At 44.1% G+C, this 18,238-nt stretch overlaps 2 protein-coding genes and 2 non-coding genes across 5 annotated transcripts; 3 read left to right on the forward strand and 1 right to left on the reverse strand.

Annotated features, from left to right (window-relative positions):
* dyrk1ab (dual-specificity tyrosine-(Y)-phosphorylation regulated kinase 1A, b) lies at window positions 1-12,714 on the forward strand. Of its 2 annotated transcripts, none has more exons than XM_088300604.1 (11): window positions 1-787; window positions 3,407-3,603; window positions 3,733-3,825; window positions 3,917-4,105; window positions 4,248-4,395; window positions 4,486-4,772; window positions 4,866-5,012; window positions 5,849-5,989; window positions 6,077-6,380; window positions 6,465-6,589; window positions 8,949-12,714. In XM_088300604.1, the coding sequence occupies exons 2-11, from the start codon at window positions 3,484-3,486 to the stop codon at window positions 9,534-9,536; spliced, it is 2,142 nt and encodes a 713-aa protein (XP_088156730.1). In that variant the 5' UTR covers window positions 1-787; window positions 3,407-3,483; the 3' UTR covers window positions 9,537-12,714. The 2 variants fall into 2 exon arrangements, with proteins under 2 accessions (XP_088156730.1, XP_088156731.1); XM_088300605.1 differs by lacking the exon at window positions 1-787 and adding an exon at window positions 2,444-2,649.
* Window positions 12,715-12,982: 268 nt separating this feature from the next.
* Window positions 12,983-13,054, forward strand: trnap-cgg (transfer RNA proline (anticodon CGG)). Its single transcript has one exon. It is a non-coding gene; the product is annotated as a tRNA-Pro (tRNA).
* Window positions 13,055-13,380: 326 nt separating this feature from the next.
* trnap-agg (transfer RNA proline (anticodon AGG)) lies at window positions 13,381-13,452 on the reverse strand. Its single transcript has one exon. It is a non-coding gene; the product is annotated as a tRNA-Pro (tRNA).
* Window positions 13,453-13,766: 314 nt separating this feature from the next.
* thap12b (THAP domain containing 12b) lies at window positions 13,767-18,036 on the forward strand. Its single transcript, XM_088300780.1, has 5 exons — window positions 13,767-14,112; window positions 14,809-14,929; window positions 15,226-15,333; window positions 15,411-15,447; window positions 15,674-18,036. The coding sequence occupies exons 1-5, from the start codon at window positions 14,024-14,026 to the stop codon at window positions 17,554-17,556; spliced, it is 2,238 nt and encodes a 745-aa protein (XP_088156906.1). The 5' UTR covers window positions 13,767-14,023; the 3' UTR covers window positions 17,557-18,036.
* Window positions 18,037-18,238: the final 202 nt, after the last annotated feature.

Raw genomic sequence — 18,238 nt, forward strand, 5'->3', positions numbered from 1 at the left:
TTCTCCCCCCCCCTTCCAGCTTCAGTCTTTTTCAAATGTTTCTCCCTTCCCGCCGGAATAATGCTGTCAGTGGATATACATTTGACGTTTTCGGATAACGAGATGCGTCTAATGGATCGGGTGAAGAAGATCAAGAGGCCGACGTTTTAACGCAGTAGAAATAATTAGGCGGCGCCGCCACGAAAGTCGGCTTCTCCGCGTCTGTGGTCCACCGGGCCGGTTCACTGCGCAGGTTTGGACCGCGCGCCATTTTGTGAAAATTGACACAAAATTCCAAAGCCGAATTACTGGAGGACGCGGCGTCCGTTTGGGCTTCCAAACACGCCGAATCCACTGTCGCCGTTTCGCCCCTCGAGGAGGTCGACGCCAATTTGACAAAAGACTGCGTAAAAATCGCTTTGACGTAGCATTTATTTTGCGGCGGGGGCTAACGATTGTTAGCTCGAGGCTAGCCTAAGACAGGTAGCTAACGTTAGCCGCGTTCATTTTGTCAACTAGCACTAGCCCCCCATTCGCTAAAGCTTAGCTACTAACTTAGGCGTGCTAGTCAACGCTAGCATGTTGCTTGTCATCAGCTGATGGTAACCTCGATCTCCTGTCCAAAATGGGGCGTTTATTAGAACTGGCTGGCAAATAATTGTATTTGCCGGTCGGAAGACGGACACCGGATCGGATTTAACGTGATCATTCCTCGCTAACCGTGCAAAGGGAGGGGAGAATCTCAAGCTGGATAAGTTTCCTCAACATACAGGCTATTGGACTTTAAATGAAGATCGTGCCATCAGAGGTGAGCGGCTACTACATTTCTCTTGTGTATCTTCGAAACGGGATGCAGCTTTCTGCTTCTTGTAGATTGTGTTTGTGTGTGTAAATCAAAATCGATGATGGAGCTGTGAACGGTAGCTCTGCCGCGGTAGATGGCGGGGCTAGCTAACCCATTTGTGGAGCTGAAAGTCGAACGGGGACTATTTTCCATTTCGACGGCGTTCTAAAAAAAAGGGGGGGGCGGTGTGGAGAGTCATGCTGGTACCGCTAACATTAACCCTGCGGTATTACAGTGTCACTGCGCGATCCAGCTTAAAAAAAGACACGTTTATTTGAAACCTAAATTGATTGAATTATCTGTGTGTATGAAAGCTCGTCTAGCTTTAATGTAGCTAATGCCCGAGAGCTAATTCAACGAAGCCATTGGCTAATGGTTAACATTGACTTGTTGACGAACTAGTTGAGTGGGCCCCAACAACCCGCTGGCTCGAATGAACACAGCGTCACTAGCTAAAGCCTTCCTTTCCACCACCTTTGGATGGATAGATCGGAAGGACGATATGCGTTTACAGGGGACCGTAATGGGACTGAATATGCGTTCAAATAATTTCCAGCCATGACGAAATCAGCCCCTTCGTCTGTAAGTACTCCGCTTCCCACAAGCAGCCACAGCCGCGGTCGTTATTACATATATCAGTCATATATAGATGGATATTTGCGGACTGATTTACTGTCTGAAGAGCTTATTATAGTGATAATGATACGGCCATTTATTATATATATATATATATATATATATATATATATATATAGCCGCAGTTATTTTTTGCACCTTCAAGGCCTCTCTATATGTTGCAGATCCAGAGAAGGAACTGTTCAGATGCATACAGTCCTGAATTCGAACAATATAATTAATATAAAGCTATAAGTAAAAAAACGAGAGTCATGTGCTACAGACTTTGTGTGGGCCTTATTGATACGAGTTGAAAATCCAAACAGTCTGTGTGATTGTTTACTAACTGGTCTGGTAGCAAACGTACATGCGGGTGAGAAAATCTACTTTACAGACTTTAGTAGTTCATGTATATCCAGAAAGCAGACTTTTTAAAGTTTGAACTCAACTTTCTGGACATCCTGCAATCTACAAGCGGTCCACCATACAAGACTTAAAAGACAGTTGAAACTCATAGCTTAAAATAAAAAGCAGTGATAATAATGTAAAATAATTATTCTTTGTAGTTGGTTGTCTGCTGGACTCTCCTGCCAGGATGATATGGCATGTTTGCACAAGATGCATCCAGGTTAGCGGTTGTTGTGTGTTTATATCTCTCTCTTAATATATATCATCTTCTATTGAATGTGACGCGGTGAAGTTAAGTTCCTCTCTGTCACTGTGCTCTTCTCTAAATTTGCATCACGCTCTTACGTGGGCCAACGATGTAATGCAGTTCAACTTCTTGATTACGTGTAGTGGTTTTAAAAGCTGGGAAATAAATGCTAACATTATTGCAAATAAATGCAATAATGTGTTCTGTTTAAACGAGGCAATTGTAGTGTGTCATATACGTATTTATAAGTGCAGCAGAAGGCGTCTTGTGTTACACTTGTGTGTTCCTTTAAATACAGTCTCTGCCTGTGCTTCTCTGGTCTTGCCGTGCGTCGCCTTCATTGCTGTCAGTGGCCGTGTATTTTGTGGCGCTCCCGAGCTAGGTCCGCTTTCGAACGCTCTCGTCGCGAGTGTAGCTTTTTGGGCTGTGCAGCTATTTTGCCGTCAGCCTCTCGTGTCGAAAGCGGCGTCGAAGTGTGCCAAAGTTCAATTTGATTTCTTGTTTATTTCTTGTTTTCTCATTGGAAAATGGGAGCCGCTCTGCCCTGGCAACAAAAGTAGGCTATTTGCATACTGCGTTGTGATTGGCCTGTGCGTTGATGGGCTTGCCAAATCACGCTGTATCTCTGTGGTGATAGGCTATGCTAATTAGGTGCTGTTGCTGGGATTCTGAATAGTGGTTCCTGTGTAGCGCTGGTGGATTGTGTTGTGTGCTGAGAGATGCTGATAGCTCAACATGCTATTTCATATTTTTTTTCCTTTCCTGCAACCTTAGAATGAAGGATGATTCACTGTACAGTATGCCGGGCCTTTTTCCCCCCCCCACCTCTTTTTTTTTTTTATTTTTTATTTTTTTTTTACTCTGAAGCCTGCTCATATGTGCTCCCTTTTTCTCCTCTCACATTACTCATATACAATAAAAATGATTTAATTTACTCAGTTTAATTCCTTAAACGGTGTGTTAATATCTGTGGCATATAATTACACTTCTTCCTCTCAATTTGTCAGCATAATGATCAGTTTAGTTGTATCAAACTGATCATTTCTATTCACATGTAAATATCAATTTGCATTAGTCTAATTTTTGTATATTTTTCCTCATATAATAACATGTGAATTTCTTTGTTTACCTTTAGGAATTCAAATTAATAGTTGTTTTTTTTAAATACAGGATACATTGTTCTGTATAATTTGTGTGAAGAGTAAATGCTGCCCCGCTGCACTGTGATGACCCATTGTCATGATTAGTCTCTTTGTTTGGATCGTATATCTTGCTGGCACTGCGACTCAAGGCAAGGTGCTAATTTCTTGCAGGAGGAGAGACTTCAGCATGCAAACCTTCGTCTGTCCGGCTTGCGCCCTCTTTTTCTTTACACACTGCTGGTCTTCAGATGGCTGCTCCAATGCCCCATACGCACCAGCAGTACAGTGAGCGCCACCAGCCAAGCACTGACCAATCTGTTACGGTCTTACCGTACAGCGACCAGACGACACAGCTCACTGCCAATCAGGTACACGGGCACGTCCGATGCTCACAGAGTTGCTCTAAGAATCCGTTTGATAACAGTGGTGTTTGAATTGTTGACAAGAGGACAAACGTGTCATCCATGATCTGTTATGTAACATTTCTGACACCTCAGAGGCACATGCCCCAGTGCTTTCGTGACCCAACTTCAGCTCCCCTGAGGAAGCTCTCCATTGACCTTATCAAAACATACAAACACATCAATGAGGTCAGTGACAACCTGAAAAGATAACATGAATCTCGAATATCCATTTTTGTCTCCCTTTTTTTCCCTAAGCGTTCTGTTTGTTCAACGCTAGGTGTATTATGCAAAAAAGAAGAGGCGGCACCAACAGGGTCAGGGCGAAGACTCCAGCCACAAAAAAGAAAGGAAGGTCTTCAATGATGGCTATGACGATGATAATTATGACTACATCGTCAAGAATGGGGAGAAGTGGATGGACCGATATGAGATTGATTCCTTGATAGGAAAAGGATCATTTGGACAGGTGGGTACTACTGCGGAACACAAGAATACAGTATGTAACTGCATATTTGTTAGCTAAACATAAATCATCAGCTATTTTTAAAATTTTACTGTTGTCATGGAAATCAAACTTAAGCCGACTGTTGAATGTCCCTTTTTTATAGGTTGTGAAAGCATACGACCGAGCAGAGCAGGAATGGGTTGCCATTAAGATCATCAAGAACAAGAAAGCTTTCCTCAATCAAGCTCAGATTGAAGTGCGCCTCCTAGAGCTTATGAACAAACATGACACTGAGATGAAATATTACATTGGTAATTAACACTCTTTTCCAATTTGTTCTGTCACACAATAAAAATGATTGTAGCACGACTAACCAGGTCACAACTCGGTTATTCCCACAGTTCACCTGAAGCGTCACTTCATGTTTCGGAACCACCTCTGCCTCGTGTTTGAGATGCTTTCATATAACCTGTACGACCTGCTCCGAAATACCAACTTCCGTGGCGTCTCGCTCAACCTCACCCGGAAGTTTGCCCAGCAGTTATGCACAGCGCTGCTGTTTTTGGCCACGCCCGAGCTCAGCATCATCCACTGCGACCTGAAGCCCGAGAACATTCTCCTCTGCAACCCCAAGAGGAGTGCCATCAAAATAGTGGACTTTGGCAGCTCGTGCCAGCTGGGACAGAGGGTACCTATTCTTTTTGTCATGACCGTGTGCTAAATATGAAGCAAAATGTCCAAACGAATAGAAAGCGCTAATTGTCTTCCTTCCTTTGTGTAGATATACCAGTATATCCAGAGTCGCTTCTACCGCTCCCCAGAGGTGCTTCTGGGAATGCCCTACGACCTGGCCATCGACATGTGGTCCTTGGGTTGCATCTTGGTGGAGATGCATACAGGCGAACCACTCTTCAGTGGTGCCAATGAGGTATAATGGAGGCCAATTACCCAACATATTCATGCTCTTTTATTACATGTGTCTATATTACCATAGAAGGCCTTTGACTTCTTCATCAGAATTGCTCACTCAATCGTCATGAAAACGTAAACTTTCAGGTCGTGTTATGTGGCCAAAGATTTTCACACATACCTAGTAGACACAGACAAGAGTTGTTTCCTTCTTTTATGCCGTTTTTAAAATTGGATATACATGGTTTTATTGCCAGACACTGTTTATTTGATAAAAGGAGTCATTTTGTGATATTCTATTTTCCTAATAACATGCAACATTTTGCACGCGTCCCGGAATTGCTATCCACTCTGTCATTATAGGATAACTGCCCCTGTAAGACATCCTATTTTCTTCAGTGGCATTACCACTAGAATTTTGTCATTCTTCAAGGATGAAACAGTGGATGGTTGCAGAATATTGTCAATATTCATTCCTGTTGTGTAATTTTTATCAGATTACGTGTAGTTGGATGTTGTCTACTCCGTAATGGTCAAATATCAAGTGATATAAAAACCTTATCCAAAATTCTACATACTTCATAGTAGTACAGAATCAGCTTGCCAGATGAATCGTGTTGCAAAGTTAAGGTCCACCATGTGCGCATTAAATGCTACCATTAGCCAGAAAAGTCAATCCTGTCATCATGCACCCTGTCAGCAAGCTCACTCATGTACTTTTCTTTTTGCGCGTTAGATCTGGAATTGTTGTTGCAGTAGCTTCCCCCTCAAAAGAACTTGAGCACCAAGTACACATGCAGGTTGTCCAAGCCTGTCTTCAAATGAGTTTAACTTGATTTGTGATGACATTCTCAGGTGGACCAGATGAACAAAATAGTGGAGGTTCTTGGCATCCCACCTAATCACATAATGGACCTAGCACCAAAAGCCAGGAAGTTCTTTGAGAAGCTTTCAGATGGTACATGGAGTGTTAAAAAGACCAAAGATGGCAAAAGGGTAAGAGTGACTGTCTTTACTGATGTCCTAAGCCAAATAGAAAAAAAAAGCATCTAAGTAACTGTATTTGTTTCATTTGCATGACAGTATAAACCTCCAGCTTCGCGGAAGCTCCACGCCATCCTGGGCGTGGAGACCGGGGGTCCGGGCGGGCGGCGGGCAGGCGAGTCTGGCCACGCCGTCGCAGACTACTTGAAGTTCAAGGACCTTATCCTGCGGATGCTGGACTATGACCCCAAGAGCCGCATCCAGCCCTACTACGCCCTGCAGCACAGCTTCTTCAAGAAGACGGCGGACGAGGGGACCAATACGAGCAGCAGCGTGTCGACCAGTCCCGCCTTGGAGCAGTCCCAGTCTTCAGGAACCACCTCCAGCACCTCCTCAAGTTCAGGTACGTGATGATCGGGAAGGAATGCTTTGAAATCTCGAAAGGCATGTGGTGGTACTGCGGTAACACTCGTGATGACTTCTTTAGGAGGCTCCTCTGGAACAAGCACCAGTGGCAGAGCAAGATCAGACCCTACGCATCACCACTTACACAGTGGAGGACATTTTGGCACTGCCATGCCAGCCATTGATGGAGACAGCCTCTGCCCACAGGTCATACCCTTAACTCCATCAATCACTTAGAGTGGTGTCTTGACCTTCTGGCGTCCCAATTTACGGGTTAAACACATTATGGGTCATCCCCAGAGACCCAACAAGGGGCGACTCAAGCTCATGACGTCACTTAATATGACACTTATAAGCCACACATCCAAAACAATGAATAATACGATTCTATGTAATCAACAACATTTTTGTTTATAGAGCACATTAAAAACAACAGCAGCTAAAACCAAGTGTGGTCAATAACTTAAAATCATGAAACCTAAAACAACTGAGCATAATGTCATTTAAAAACAAATAATACACTAAAACTGGGGCTCAAGTTTCATATCAGGTTGAACGCCAAGGAGAAAAATTAGTTTAAAAATGCACACCAAAAGGTTTTTTTTAATGTGCATCGGCCAGTCATTCCATAGTTTGGACAAACGACTTGAAACAAGTCCTTATCCCCTCTCAGGTTCCAAGAAAAGAAAAACTAAAATCAAGGGTTTTTAGAAAAGTCGTATTTCAGGTAAAACTTCAACTTTGATACCAATATTTATGACATTAGACAATAAGAATGATACAAGATATAAACTATACTTAAAAAATCTGAAAAAGCAATTTTGATGGCAAAAATAAATATTTTCAAGTATATCACTCTTTACATTTGCCAAAAATGTATGTACATTGTGCTGTATACAGAGGCATGCACGTGTGGGTTAACCTGCTACCTTATAAGCATATTTATTTGGGGGGAGGGGGGGGGGGTATGGTAGGAAGGATGTAAGGGCACAAAAGGATACGCACCATATTGTTCAACATCCCAGTGAGGGTTTTTTTTTTAAATTTATTTATTTATATAAGAATCACATCCAAAAATGTTTTGAGTTCATTCAGAGATAGGCTGCGTAGTATATGTTTGATGGGAGTGTGAAATTAGTTTTCTTCGAGTTATTACAGTTAGCTTGGCAGCAAAATAGCCCTTAACACGGGTACTTACTGCTTTCGATTGACGACGCTGCTCCTCCCCCGACGTGTTAGTCAAAAGACACATAGGTATCTGCTTGCTCTCTGCGTCATTATTTTGACCTGCCGATGACAACCGCTTTGTATCTTTTAAGCTCAACGTCGCCCTCAAGAGGACAGTGGTGCAGTCAATCATGCCCTGAGGTTGTCGGTTTAATAAACGTTGGCCGTTAAATTAAAAATACAAACATTGGATAAAACCTGGACTTATTTGGGTTGGGAGTGTCGGCTCCCTCGCGCCATGTGATAGGTAAGCCGCATACACGTGCCCTTCAAGTGAACTATAAAGTTAACAAGGATGCTAACCTTTTGGTTCATGATAAAGGTGTATTTCAGCGCTAGATTACATGTTTATTCCGGACAGGTGGAATTAAAATCATAAAAAAAATAAAGCGAGAGACATTCATTAAAAGTAGAAGTTGCTGGTCCAAATATATGAACAGTAAGCTTAGTTCCAGCTGATAAAATATATTTTCATTAAACGTGGACAATTTTAAAATTGCCTCCTGGCTACTTGTCTGGCTACCTCACCGAAAGCAAAAAAAAAAAAAAGGTTAACTAAAGGTGTATGAACCTTGTCTTCCCTTTGCCCGAAATAGGAACTTGACTTCCTTCTCAGTGTTGTCTTTCGACAATCAAAACGGTACTGGCTACGATCTGATAGATGACACTGTGGTTGCATGCCACTACGATCCTTCCCAAGCCTGATACGTGATTGCGATTAGCTTCATTGGATCCTTGAGCATCAAATGCACACAAAAAACTAATTTCTTGAGTTAACCCATGGGTGGCGCTATACAGTTGGATTATTAAAAAAATGATTTAACACGAGGTAGGCATCAAATGAGTTAAACACGTGTGACAAAACATATCAGTTTTGGGCTTCTGGGGCGGATTTATGGCTTTTCAATTCATTTGATGTGAAATACTGATTTATTTTATTTTTTTTTAAAACACCTGAATGGTTTGGAAAAATTGCTTTTCTTTCTTTTCGCTCCTCAATATTGAAATTGCAATTTAATATTCAATTATTCTTTCAAGATCCTCTTTGTGTGTTTTATTAACAATCACACGCGATTAATGAATCTACAATGAACTATCAGATTTATGTTGGGTTTATTGGTTGGACTGTCTCGTGCTAAAAATAAAGGCAAATGAACATAGATGACGATCAGGTAATTGTGATTTGAAAACTGCGTTCTCAACTCCATTGTGATGTTGATTCAAATTTGCTTCATCGTTTAAGCCCTAATTGATCTGATTAATTAAAGGCTAAATCAAGGTACCACTCTCTTTTTCACAAGAACATCACATGACGCTGTCAATCATTCTTTGTCGGCAGGCTCGACAGCCTTACCCGCCTCCGCTGGTGTGGGGAGGCGGCGTAGTACCGGAGTCAGTCACCGGCGAGACCCACCCAGTCCAGGAGACCACCTTCCACGTCCCCCCCCAGCACCCGAAGGCCCTGCATCCCCACTCACACGCTCATCACCACCACGGGCCCATGATGGCCACGCGGCCGCGCCCGCGTCACTACACATCCCCGACGCACAGCTCGTCGACCCAAGACTCCATGGAGGTGGTCCACGGCCATCTGTCTATGACCTCCCTGTCTTCCTCTGCCTCCTCTTCCTCGACATCTTCCTCTTCCACCGGGAACCATGGCAACCAGGCCTACCAGCTCCGCCATTTGCCCGCCGGAGCGCTCGACTTTGGTCAGAACGGTGGGCTGAGCATGGGGCTAGGTGCCTTCTCGAACCCACGGCAGGAAACCGGCATGGCTGCGCACCCTGCTTTCTCCATGGGCACGAACACGGGGCCTGGCCACTACCTGGCGGAGGGCCACCTGAGCATGAGGCAGGGCATGGACCGGGAGGAGTCTCCAATGACTGGAGTGTGTGTGCAGCAGAGTTCCATGGCCAGCTCGTGACTGCGCTGACATTTTTGGCTGTGTGTTCCCCCCTGTGCGTCATTTTTAAGGTGGTGTTTTTTACTACAAGGTGTGTTGAGAATCAAAGCTGCTCACGTCGGAAGGGAGATATCACTGAACCGCTACTACAGAGAAAAAAAAACCTTTGTTAAGAAGAAGAAGAAGACGTATATCTGTAATTGTCATCCGTTTTTTCTTTTCCGACCATTAGGCACAAAGTAATACTACGGAATAACCATAGTGAGATTGAGACATCCATTTTACCATTTCACCACCGTACGGTATTATGTGGCAAAGAGGAGCATTTCACAGCAAAGTTTAGGCCGCAAAATGCTTGCCTGACATTACTGTTCCACTGGTTCGTCATTATTTTGCCTCCCAAAACCTATACCCCCCCCCCAAGCAAAATGTCACACAAAGAAGCTGCTTGTAAATCCTGTAGCTTGACGAGGAGGGCGAGTGTTTTTTGCGGTGATATTTCTTGTCGGTGGCTCAGTCGCTGTTGTGTAACTTAACATGACAGCGGAGTTTCCTATAAGCGTGTGCTGGCCGGGCGCGGGCGGATCCAGATGCCGAGCGGGTCGGAGGAGAGGGGAGGTACCCGCCCCTCGCGCCAAAATGCCTCGGAAAAATGGCGGCGCGAGCTGTGACGACACAAGCGCAGCAGAAGGAATACAGTCGTTGGCTGGTTCGAGATAACCCTTTGGCCTTATGACTCATGGACTTGGACTGGGGATGGAGCTGGACATTATCATTTTGAATTAAGATGGCTTTTCTCTATTTTTCTCTCTAGACAGCCCTTAATTCTTGAAAACATTTTAGAAGGAAAAAAAATGGTAAATAAGAATGGTAATTTGAGGCCTTTCTCGACAAAGATTTCTTCTTCAGCAGGGCCCCACATAACAGGGTCTTATTGTACACAACAACCTCCTAAACATGACTTCCTTCAACCTCCTCAACATGACTTCTTTGGAACAAAATCTTAGTCACCGGTTTAGGCTTTTTGCAGTGGAAAGAACTTATCCCAGAGTCGACCTTTTTTTTCTTTTTTTTTTTCTTTTTTTTTTTTCTTTTTCTTTTTCTTTCCTTTTTTTTTTCCCTATGTTTTTGCATGTAGTTCCTCATCAGAAACACCTGCACAAGTCTCTCCATCCCCCCCAAAAAACATGGAAATGGAAAAAAAAAACAAGTTAAGTGACTGCCTTTTTTTGTCCTCAAATTATGCTGTGAATTTTACAAGAATTTATTTTCCCTTTGGATATGTTTTTATACCAAAGCAGTTGTTTTATAGCATATTAGGTGTCTGTAACCAATAATGTAGCAGTTCACCACGCGTTGACGAGATCTTATCGGAGCGTCAACACAAACAGCTGCAATATATATAAATATATATATATATATTACGTTAGCAAAACTGGAGAGCGTTGTTCAGGCTATTACTGTGTACACTCTGGCCGCATTTGTTTGCCACCTTTTACCAAAACCTGTTTCCATAAATGGTAGATTATTTTGGGAGTCTTTTTAAAGATTAAAAAAAAAATGTTGCTATGTTTAGGGAATCTGGTAGTTACTCTGCAGGCTCCGGAGTAGCAAGATAGCTGATGGTGGTTTAAAAAAAATCTAAAAAAAAAAAAATAATGACAACAACAAAGGAGACTAATACGTTCTGTTTCTGTGTTGTTTTTTTTTTCCTCCCCCTCCACCCTCCCCCCTTTTGTTTTTCCTTTTGCCCCATCCTACATACTATTTCAAAGGGTATTTGCTGCCTTTCATACATTTGGTCAACTTGGCTTGGATAATTGTGTTGAATGGTCTGATGTTGTATTTGGCGAAGGACACATCCCCTTGATTGTTGTCTTGTTCAAAGGGAAGCCCGCCATCTCATGTTTTTTGCCTGGGCAGACACGCATGTCCTCGAAACATTACTTTTTTCTTGTTTTGGGTTTTTCTTTAACTTTTTTTTTTCCTTTTACATCAGGGATTTTGAAGTGCTTTCTTTCTTCTTTTTTTCTTTTCCCTTTCTTCTGTTTGCTCATTTTGACCAGCTTTGAAATTAGAGAGGAGACAACCTGCCCGCGGCTTCCTGTCAAAATGCACGACAGGCCGCACACAAACACCCACAAACACACACTTACACACCTACGTCATGCTGTTATGTCATTTTGGAAGGTAAAATACCCATACGCCAAATCACGCTCACCAATCACCAATGTAAAGCTACCTATATTGAGACTGGGGGGTTTTATCTGGATGTCAAGGTTAATTGCAAATTTGCAATCATTTTTGTTCACACCCTCGCCGAATTTGAGATCTTTTGACACGTTGGCCGGCCGTTTTGATTGCCGCCGGCGCTCGTACTGGTACTAAACATTCCAAAAATAAAGTGTGAAAAGGACAAAAAAAATTGACTGCAGTGACTCGTAAGCGTGCGCCTATATTTCCGATCATGCTGATTGACCTCTTATTTAGAGCAGTTGTCATGAAATGCAGCCCCTTTTTAATAGTTGAGATAGAATTTATGTATATATTTATATTTTTTTAATAAAGGAAGTATAGAACTCACTACCTTGCTCCTGCTGGTATGTTGATTATGTTTGTCAAATTGGGTGACCATCCATTGGGGCAGGAACTCCTGTTTTTTTCTTAGTGGCAAAAACTTGACTGCATCAGGACAACACTATGAGGTAGGGTTTGAATCAAACAGGGAACGCTAGATCTTCAAACCTTAATTTTCACAGGGTATATTGTAAGTGCATGTACATCACAAATCTTACTTTTTGGTTCTATGAGAAGCACATGGTTGGTGAATTTAAAAATAAAAGAATATATATATATATAATAAGGTTCCATCTTTAATACGCCTGTTCCGTTTGTGGGTTGGACGCAAACATTCTTGTTGACATATCTGAACACCCAGCAGAAGTGGAAATCCTCTTATTTAATTTGGATTGATCCTTTTTTTCTCCATTTTATACTTCACATTTTTTTCCACTCTCTTCTCTCTTTTTTTTGTACATGCAACATGCACTATAGAATTGAACAGCATGGGGGAAAAGGATAAGTCCATGTATCCACAGATTGTAAGATCTAGTCAAGACTTTGCTGTGTTTATGACAATGCCCTTTGTATTATATTAAGACAGTCTTATGTATGATATATAAAAAGAAGTTAATTGAAATGCTCTGTGTGTCGTCTTTGATTCTCATTCACAAAGTACACTCATGCTCGTCCTTCGCGTCTCAAGAGCTGAAGTTTGCCATTGAAGGTATAATACTGTTCTACAGACCCGTGGTCATTAATGCGTCTCTTGTTACTGTAAGTGTTTGTTCATATGTTTGGGACATGCCGTTCTTTAGTGGTCAAATGTCGATTTGTTCGGTTTCAGCGAGTCGAAGCCGATGACGACTCAGCTTTATGAATGCAAAGGAAAACGGATTCCGCTACTCGGCTCGTTGGTCTAGGGGTATGATTCTCGCTTCGGGTGCGAGAGGTCCCGGGTTCAAATCCCGGACGAGCCCATCGTGATTTTGTACATTTATTTCACATTCGGTTTAAAACTATGCTTGATTTTATGTATTTAACGAGAAATTAGCATAACGAGATTCACCGGATGAACTATAAAAAAAACTTATTAATATTTGCACATCCTACAGAAAATCTTACGACCAGAAGTAACAGTGCAATGAATATAAAAAACGTTACTCTTGACATCGGATGAAGTTTGTGGCTCCTCAGTTAATTTTAAAATGACGTAATTCTGATACCCGGATATACCTAAAGCTGGTGTAAAATAGGCGTGTTTGTCACGTGATTAACCGAACTCGTACGGAGGTTGTAAAAGTATGGGCTCGTCCGGGATTTGAACCCGGGACCTCTCGCACCCTAAGCGAGAATCATACCCCTAGACCAACGAGCCGCACGACACTACTGTTTCAATCGGTCTTTATAATTAAATGTCGGTACGGGATGCCATTTGGTGCCCATTTTGTGTTTATGCCCATTTCGAAGTGTGGCTTGGAGACGATCGCGTGGTATATACTAATGTTTGAACGAAAAAAAGGAAATGTATGTTATACACACGCCACTGCCATCTATCGCCGTTAGATGGCAGCACTGAGAAACACTGCGATTCTGCGACGTACATTTACGTAGAGGAGGTGAGGCTTCAGATGTTCTATGATTGGTCAACATCTCATAGAATTAACCAATGATTGTGGCTTTTAGTTTGTTTCAATCCAATCAAGAGCCGGGGTCTAAACTGCGTATAGTAAAAGATTGTCGTCTTTTTTCGGCGGTTCTTGAAATTCAACGACGGTCAAATGGCACGCTTTTGAGCTATTGTATTATTTCTTGTACGCTGTCCGGTGAGACGCAATAAGGCGTGCTCTATCTGGTTTGACACGTCTGACTTTGCAAACGAAACGACGTTTAAAACGGTAGCCGAACGTAGGAATAGTAGACGAGTTTGCTAACAAGTTAGCTTGAAAATGCCGAATTTCTGTGCGGCCCCGAACTGCACACGGAAGAGTACACAGTCGGATTTGGCTTTTTTTCGCTTTCCGAGGGACCCTGAGAGGTGAGATATAATATTTTATACCATTATAAAGTAAGTAAGTGTATTGCAGTCAATATAAGGGTATCGCTTTTAGGGGAGGACTAAGCAGTGTTTGTTGGCGTCTAAACACATCGCGTGTGGTCCATTTTTACAACTCACGATTGTAAAACATCATTTGGTTGTATATGAACATGAACATGAAAAGGTTCAAATATGATTAACATTTGTCAAGATGACGTAATATAGCGCAACGCCACAACGATTCATACCCAAAAGTTGCACCTGCCTCACTTTATGCAAATGGATGTACTGAAGACACATCTGTATTTTGGGGTATGATGATAACGATACAATCACGGTGTTTTGATAATAATAGCAACATTGTGTAATACTTTATACAATGGACCAAAATGTAATTAGATACATGATGATGTTCGTAACCCCAAATGAAAATAAAATCAGTTTGTTTTGCACTTGGCATAAATTGAAAATAAAAGAGCCATCAACTTGCTGTCATTGGTTATTGAATTTTGTTGCAACTCTCGGCTTGTCCTGAATGATCATTGTACACCAATATCAAAATGATGTACGTAATTGTTGTTATTGTCCGCCGACCCTTTCCTAACCTCCAAACTTTCTATGTTGGGGCCGCGGTAATCCAATAATGTATTTAATGTCTCCAGTGATATCAACAAAGTGTGTGTTGTGTGTTTATAGATGTCGAATCTGGGTAGAGAACTGCCGCAGAGCGGACCTGGAGGCTAAGACTGCTGATCAGTTAAACAAGCACTACAGACTGTGTGCCAAGCATTTCGACCCGGCCCTGGTGTACAGAACAGTGAGTACCTTACGCTTGTATTCATTGACCATAACTATGACCCTTTTCATAATGTTTGGAAGCATTAGGCACCAGGGTGCTTCTGTGTACGTTGGACTGACAACACACTTTCTAACTACTACGCTTGAGTAAAAGGCTACAATCGTCATTCAAGCCATTGACCATGTTTTCTCAATCATTTCCTCAATAGTGAAATTAAATGCACAGGCTTCTCCTCTACTGGTGCAATGAGAGGTGATTTGAATCTATGTGTGACATCATGGTGAGAAGGTCCATAAGTTTTATGTCTGTGTCAGAGCCCCTACAGGACGGTGCTAAAGGATACGGCCATTCCCACCATCTTCGATCTGACGAGCCACTTGTCGAATCCTCGCGTCAAACACCGCAAGCAGATCAAAGAACTTGTGAGTGGGAAAACAATGCGTCTTTAAATGTTTTGTTCGTCGAACTTCTTATTTTGGAATCTTCCTTTTGGTTCCAGACGGAGGAGGACCTAAGACGAATCAAGGAAAGAAGATGTAAGTAAATTGCGACCACATTGCAAATAAAGCTTGATCCACGGGGGGTAGTACAATTCGAGGACGGTACATTTTGCAGTGTAACGTTTCGGTTTGATTCAGTGAGAACACTAATCAATTTGATAACGAACAACTCAGTTTGACAGAATATGATCCAAGAAGTTTCTTTTTGAAAGTAGTGTCATGTCCTAACCAGTTACTTACCAATCCCCTCATAACTCCTTAGTGGCGTCCTCTGCTGAGAAGTCCAAAAAAGATGCGGCCACCGAAGATCCGATCGTAGACGAGCCGCAGATGTCCGCTGAAGAGAAGCAGCTGCGTGATTACCTGCGCTCGCTGTTCGAGGTGGTCCTGACGCTGTCCAAACAGCTCATTCCCTTGGAGACCTTCAAAGCTCTTGACGGCGACCACGTATCCAACAACTTCCAGGCGGTGCTGGAGTACCGCATGCACGCGGGAGACGCGGCCCTGAGGAAGCGCTTTGAGCTCACACCGGTAAACGGCGACTTCCTCTCCTCGGTGCAGCTGAGCCAGCTCCTGGACGTGTGTGAGAATACAGTGAGGGAGGAGGTGCTGATGGAGGCCAGGGAGGGCCGCTTCTTCTCGCTGGTCACCGACGACCTGGTGGACTTTGGCGGCGACAAACACCTGCCGCTCTTCCTTCGCTTTGTCAGCCAGCACAACGTCCTGCGCGAAGAGTTTTTGGACTTTGTGCCGTTTGACGGCGACGAGCTGGCGCTGGTGGAGCGTCTGGAGGCGCAGCTGACAGAGCGCTGGGGGCTCGTCATGGAAGATTGCCGCGGGCAGGCGCACAAGGTGACCGGGGCGTCTGCCACCAAGATGAAGGCGGTGGCCGTGCACCTGATGGAGAAGTACCCGCTGGCCCTTTACATGCCGTGCTCACGCATGGCACTCAACATCCACCTGGCCAATAGTTTGCCCTTCCCCAACGTGCAGGTGCTCATGGAGACGCTCCGGAGGTTGGCTGCCTTCTTCAAGAGCGCTCCGGCGCAGACCCTGCTGACCACGTGCATCTCCGCTCACTATCAGAAGAGTGACGAAAAGGTGGCGGCACTCCATCAAGCCTGCGGCGAAGGCTGGACCGAGCGACACAACGTCTTTGATGTGCTCCTCGACCTCTTGCCGCCGCTCATCGCCTGCCTGGACGCTGTTCACCAGAATGCCGAGAGCACGTTTGACAGCGCTGCAGTGGCCGCCGCCTACTCCCTCGCCGAGACCCTAGCCGACTTCGAAATGGTTATGACCGCCGTGGTCCTGAAGAGCGTCCTCACATTCACCCGAGCGTTTGGCCGTAACCTTCAAGGCGAGACTCTGGACGCCTTCTGTGCCGCCAACAGCCTGACGGCCGTCATGCATTCACTCGTGGAGGTCAACGACAACATCGAGGTGTACCACGAATTCTGGTACGAGGAGGCCACCAACTTGGCTGCCTCCCTGGAGATCCCCGTGCGTGTCCCGCGGCTCTTTGTTCAGAGGCAACGCGCCGCAGACATGGGCGAGAGCCAAGCGGAGGCCTACTACCGCGAGTACGTCACGCTGCCTGTCATCCAGAGCGTCATGCAGGAAGTGGAGGAGATGTTCTCCGAGGTCAACCTCAAAGTCCTCAAGTGCCTGTCGCTGGTGCCCGCCATCATGGGCCAGATGAAGTTCAACACCAGCGAGGAGAATTCGGCCGACGTGTACCGCGCCGACCTTCCCAGCCCCGAAACGCTGGCGGCCGAGCTGCATTGCTGGCGCATCAAGTGGAAGCACCGCGGTAAGGAGGTGCGCCTTCCCGCCACCATCCACGAGACGCTGCAACTGCCCGACATCAAGTTCTTTCCAAACGTCAACGCTTTCCTCAAGGTGCTCTCCACGCTGCCCGTTCTCAGGATGGAGGAGCAGCAGACCACCGCCGCCGATGAGCGGCTGCGGGCGTACCTGGACGCCGTGCCCGCGCGGCTGTGGAACCGCAGCCTCGCAGTGCTCAACGTCAACAGCCACGTCAAGCCTGACCTGGACGTCATGGTGGACAAATACTGCAGACTCTACCCTGAAGATGAGCCCGAGCTGGAGGCTGAGCCCGAAGAGGAGGTGGCCGCCAAATGAAACATGTCTGTCGTCCATTTTTTGTCTGCCATCTTTGTATTTAATGTGAGTCGTTCAAGTGACATTCGAAAGACTAATGCTCACGCATTGTGGTGTGGAATTTACTGGTGTAAACAAATGGGGAAAATATTGACTTGTTTATGTAAAAAATAAATTAATTAATAGGAACATCAAATTTTAATAGGCCATCCCTGAGAAGGTGTGACTTGATCACTGTCCAAAAGCAGTCGCACCACAAGTGAAACTGCTGCACCAATTACACTCTTGCTTGCCAGTAAAGTCGGTAAATACAACTAAGGCTGGCTTGTCATAAATGACAACTTCGGGGACTTCAAATATTACAAGAACACAGCATTTGTGTATTAGGTAATTTTTGTATTGATGTTCTAGGCTCAAAGGATTTCTTCATGGTGAGTCATGTTTGCTTGCTGATGTTTAGCATTTTATACACCTGTATATTAAAAATAAGTTTCTAGTCAACTCCAGATTTCGATATCTTTATTGCTCAGTGTGTTACATTTTTACAACCAATGCTTTTATCGTTGAATTAATGTGCAACAAATAATTATCAATCCATTTTCCGAAACATTTGACCTCATTAAGGTTGCAGATGAGTCAGTGGGTGCCGAACCGCGATTACGCGATGGGGGGGGGGGATCCTCGAAGTGACATTTTACCCCAA

Source organism: Idiotropiscis lumnitzeri, chromosome 7 (genome assembly GCF_059441095.1).
Source record: "Idiotropiscis lumnitzeri isolate Australia: NSW breed Sydney's pygmy pipehorse chromosome 7, RoL_Ilum_1.0, whole genome shotgun sequence".
NCBI classification, from domain to species: domain Eukaryota; kingdom Metazoa; phylum Chordata; class Actinopteri; order Syngnathiformes; family Syngnathidae; genus Idiotropiscis; species Idiotropiscis lumnitzeri.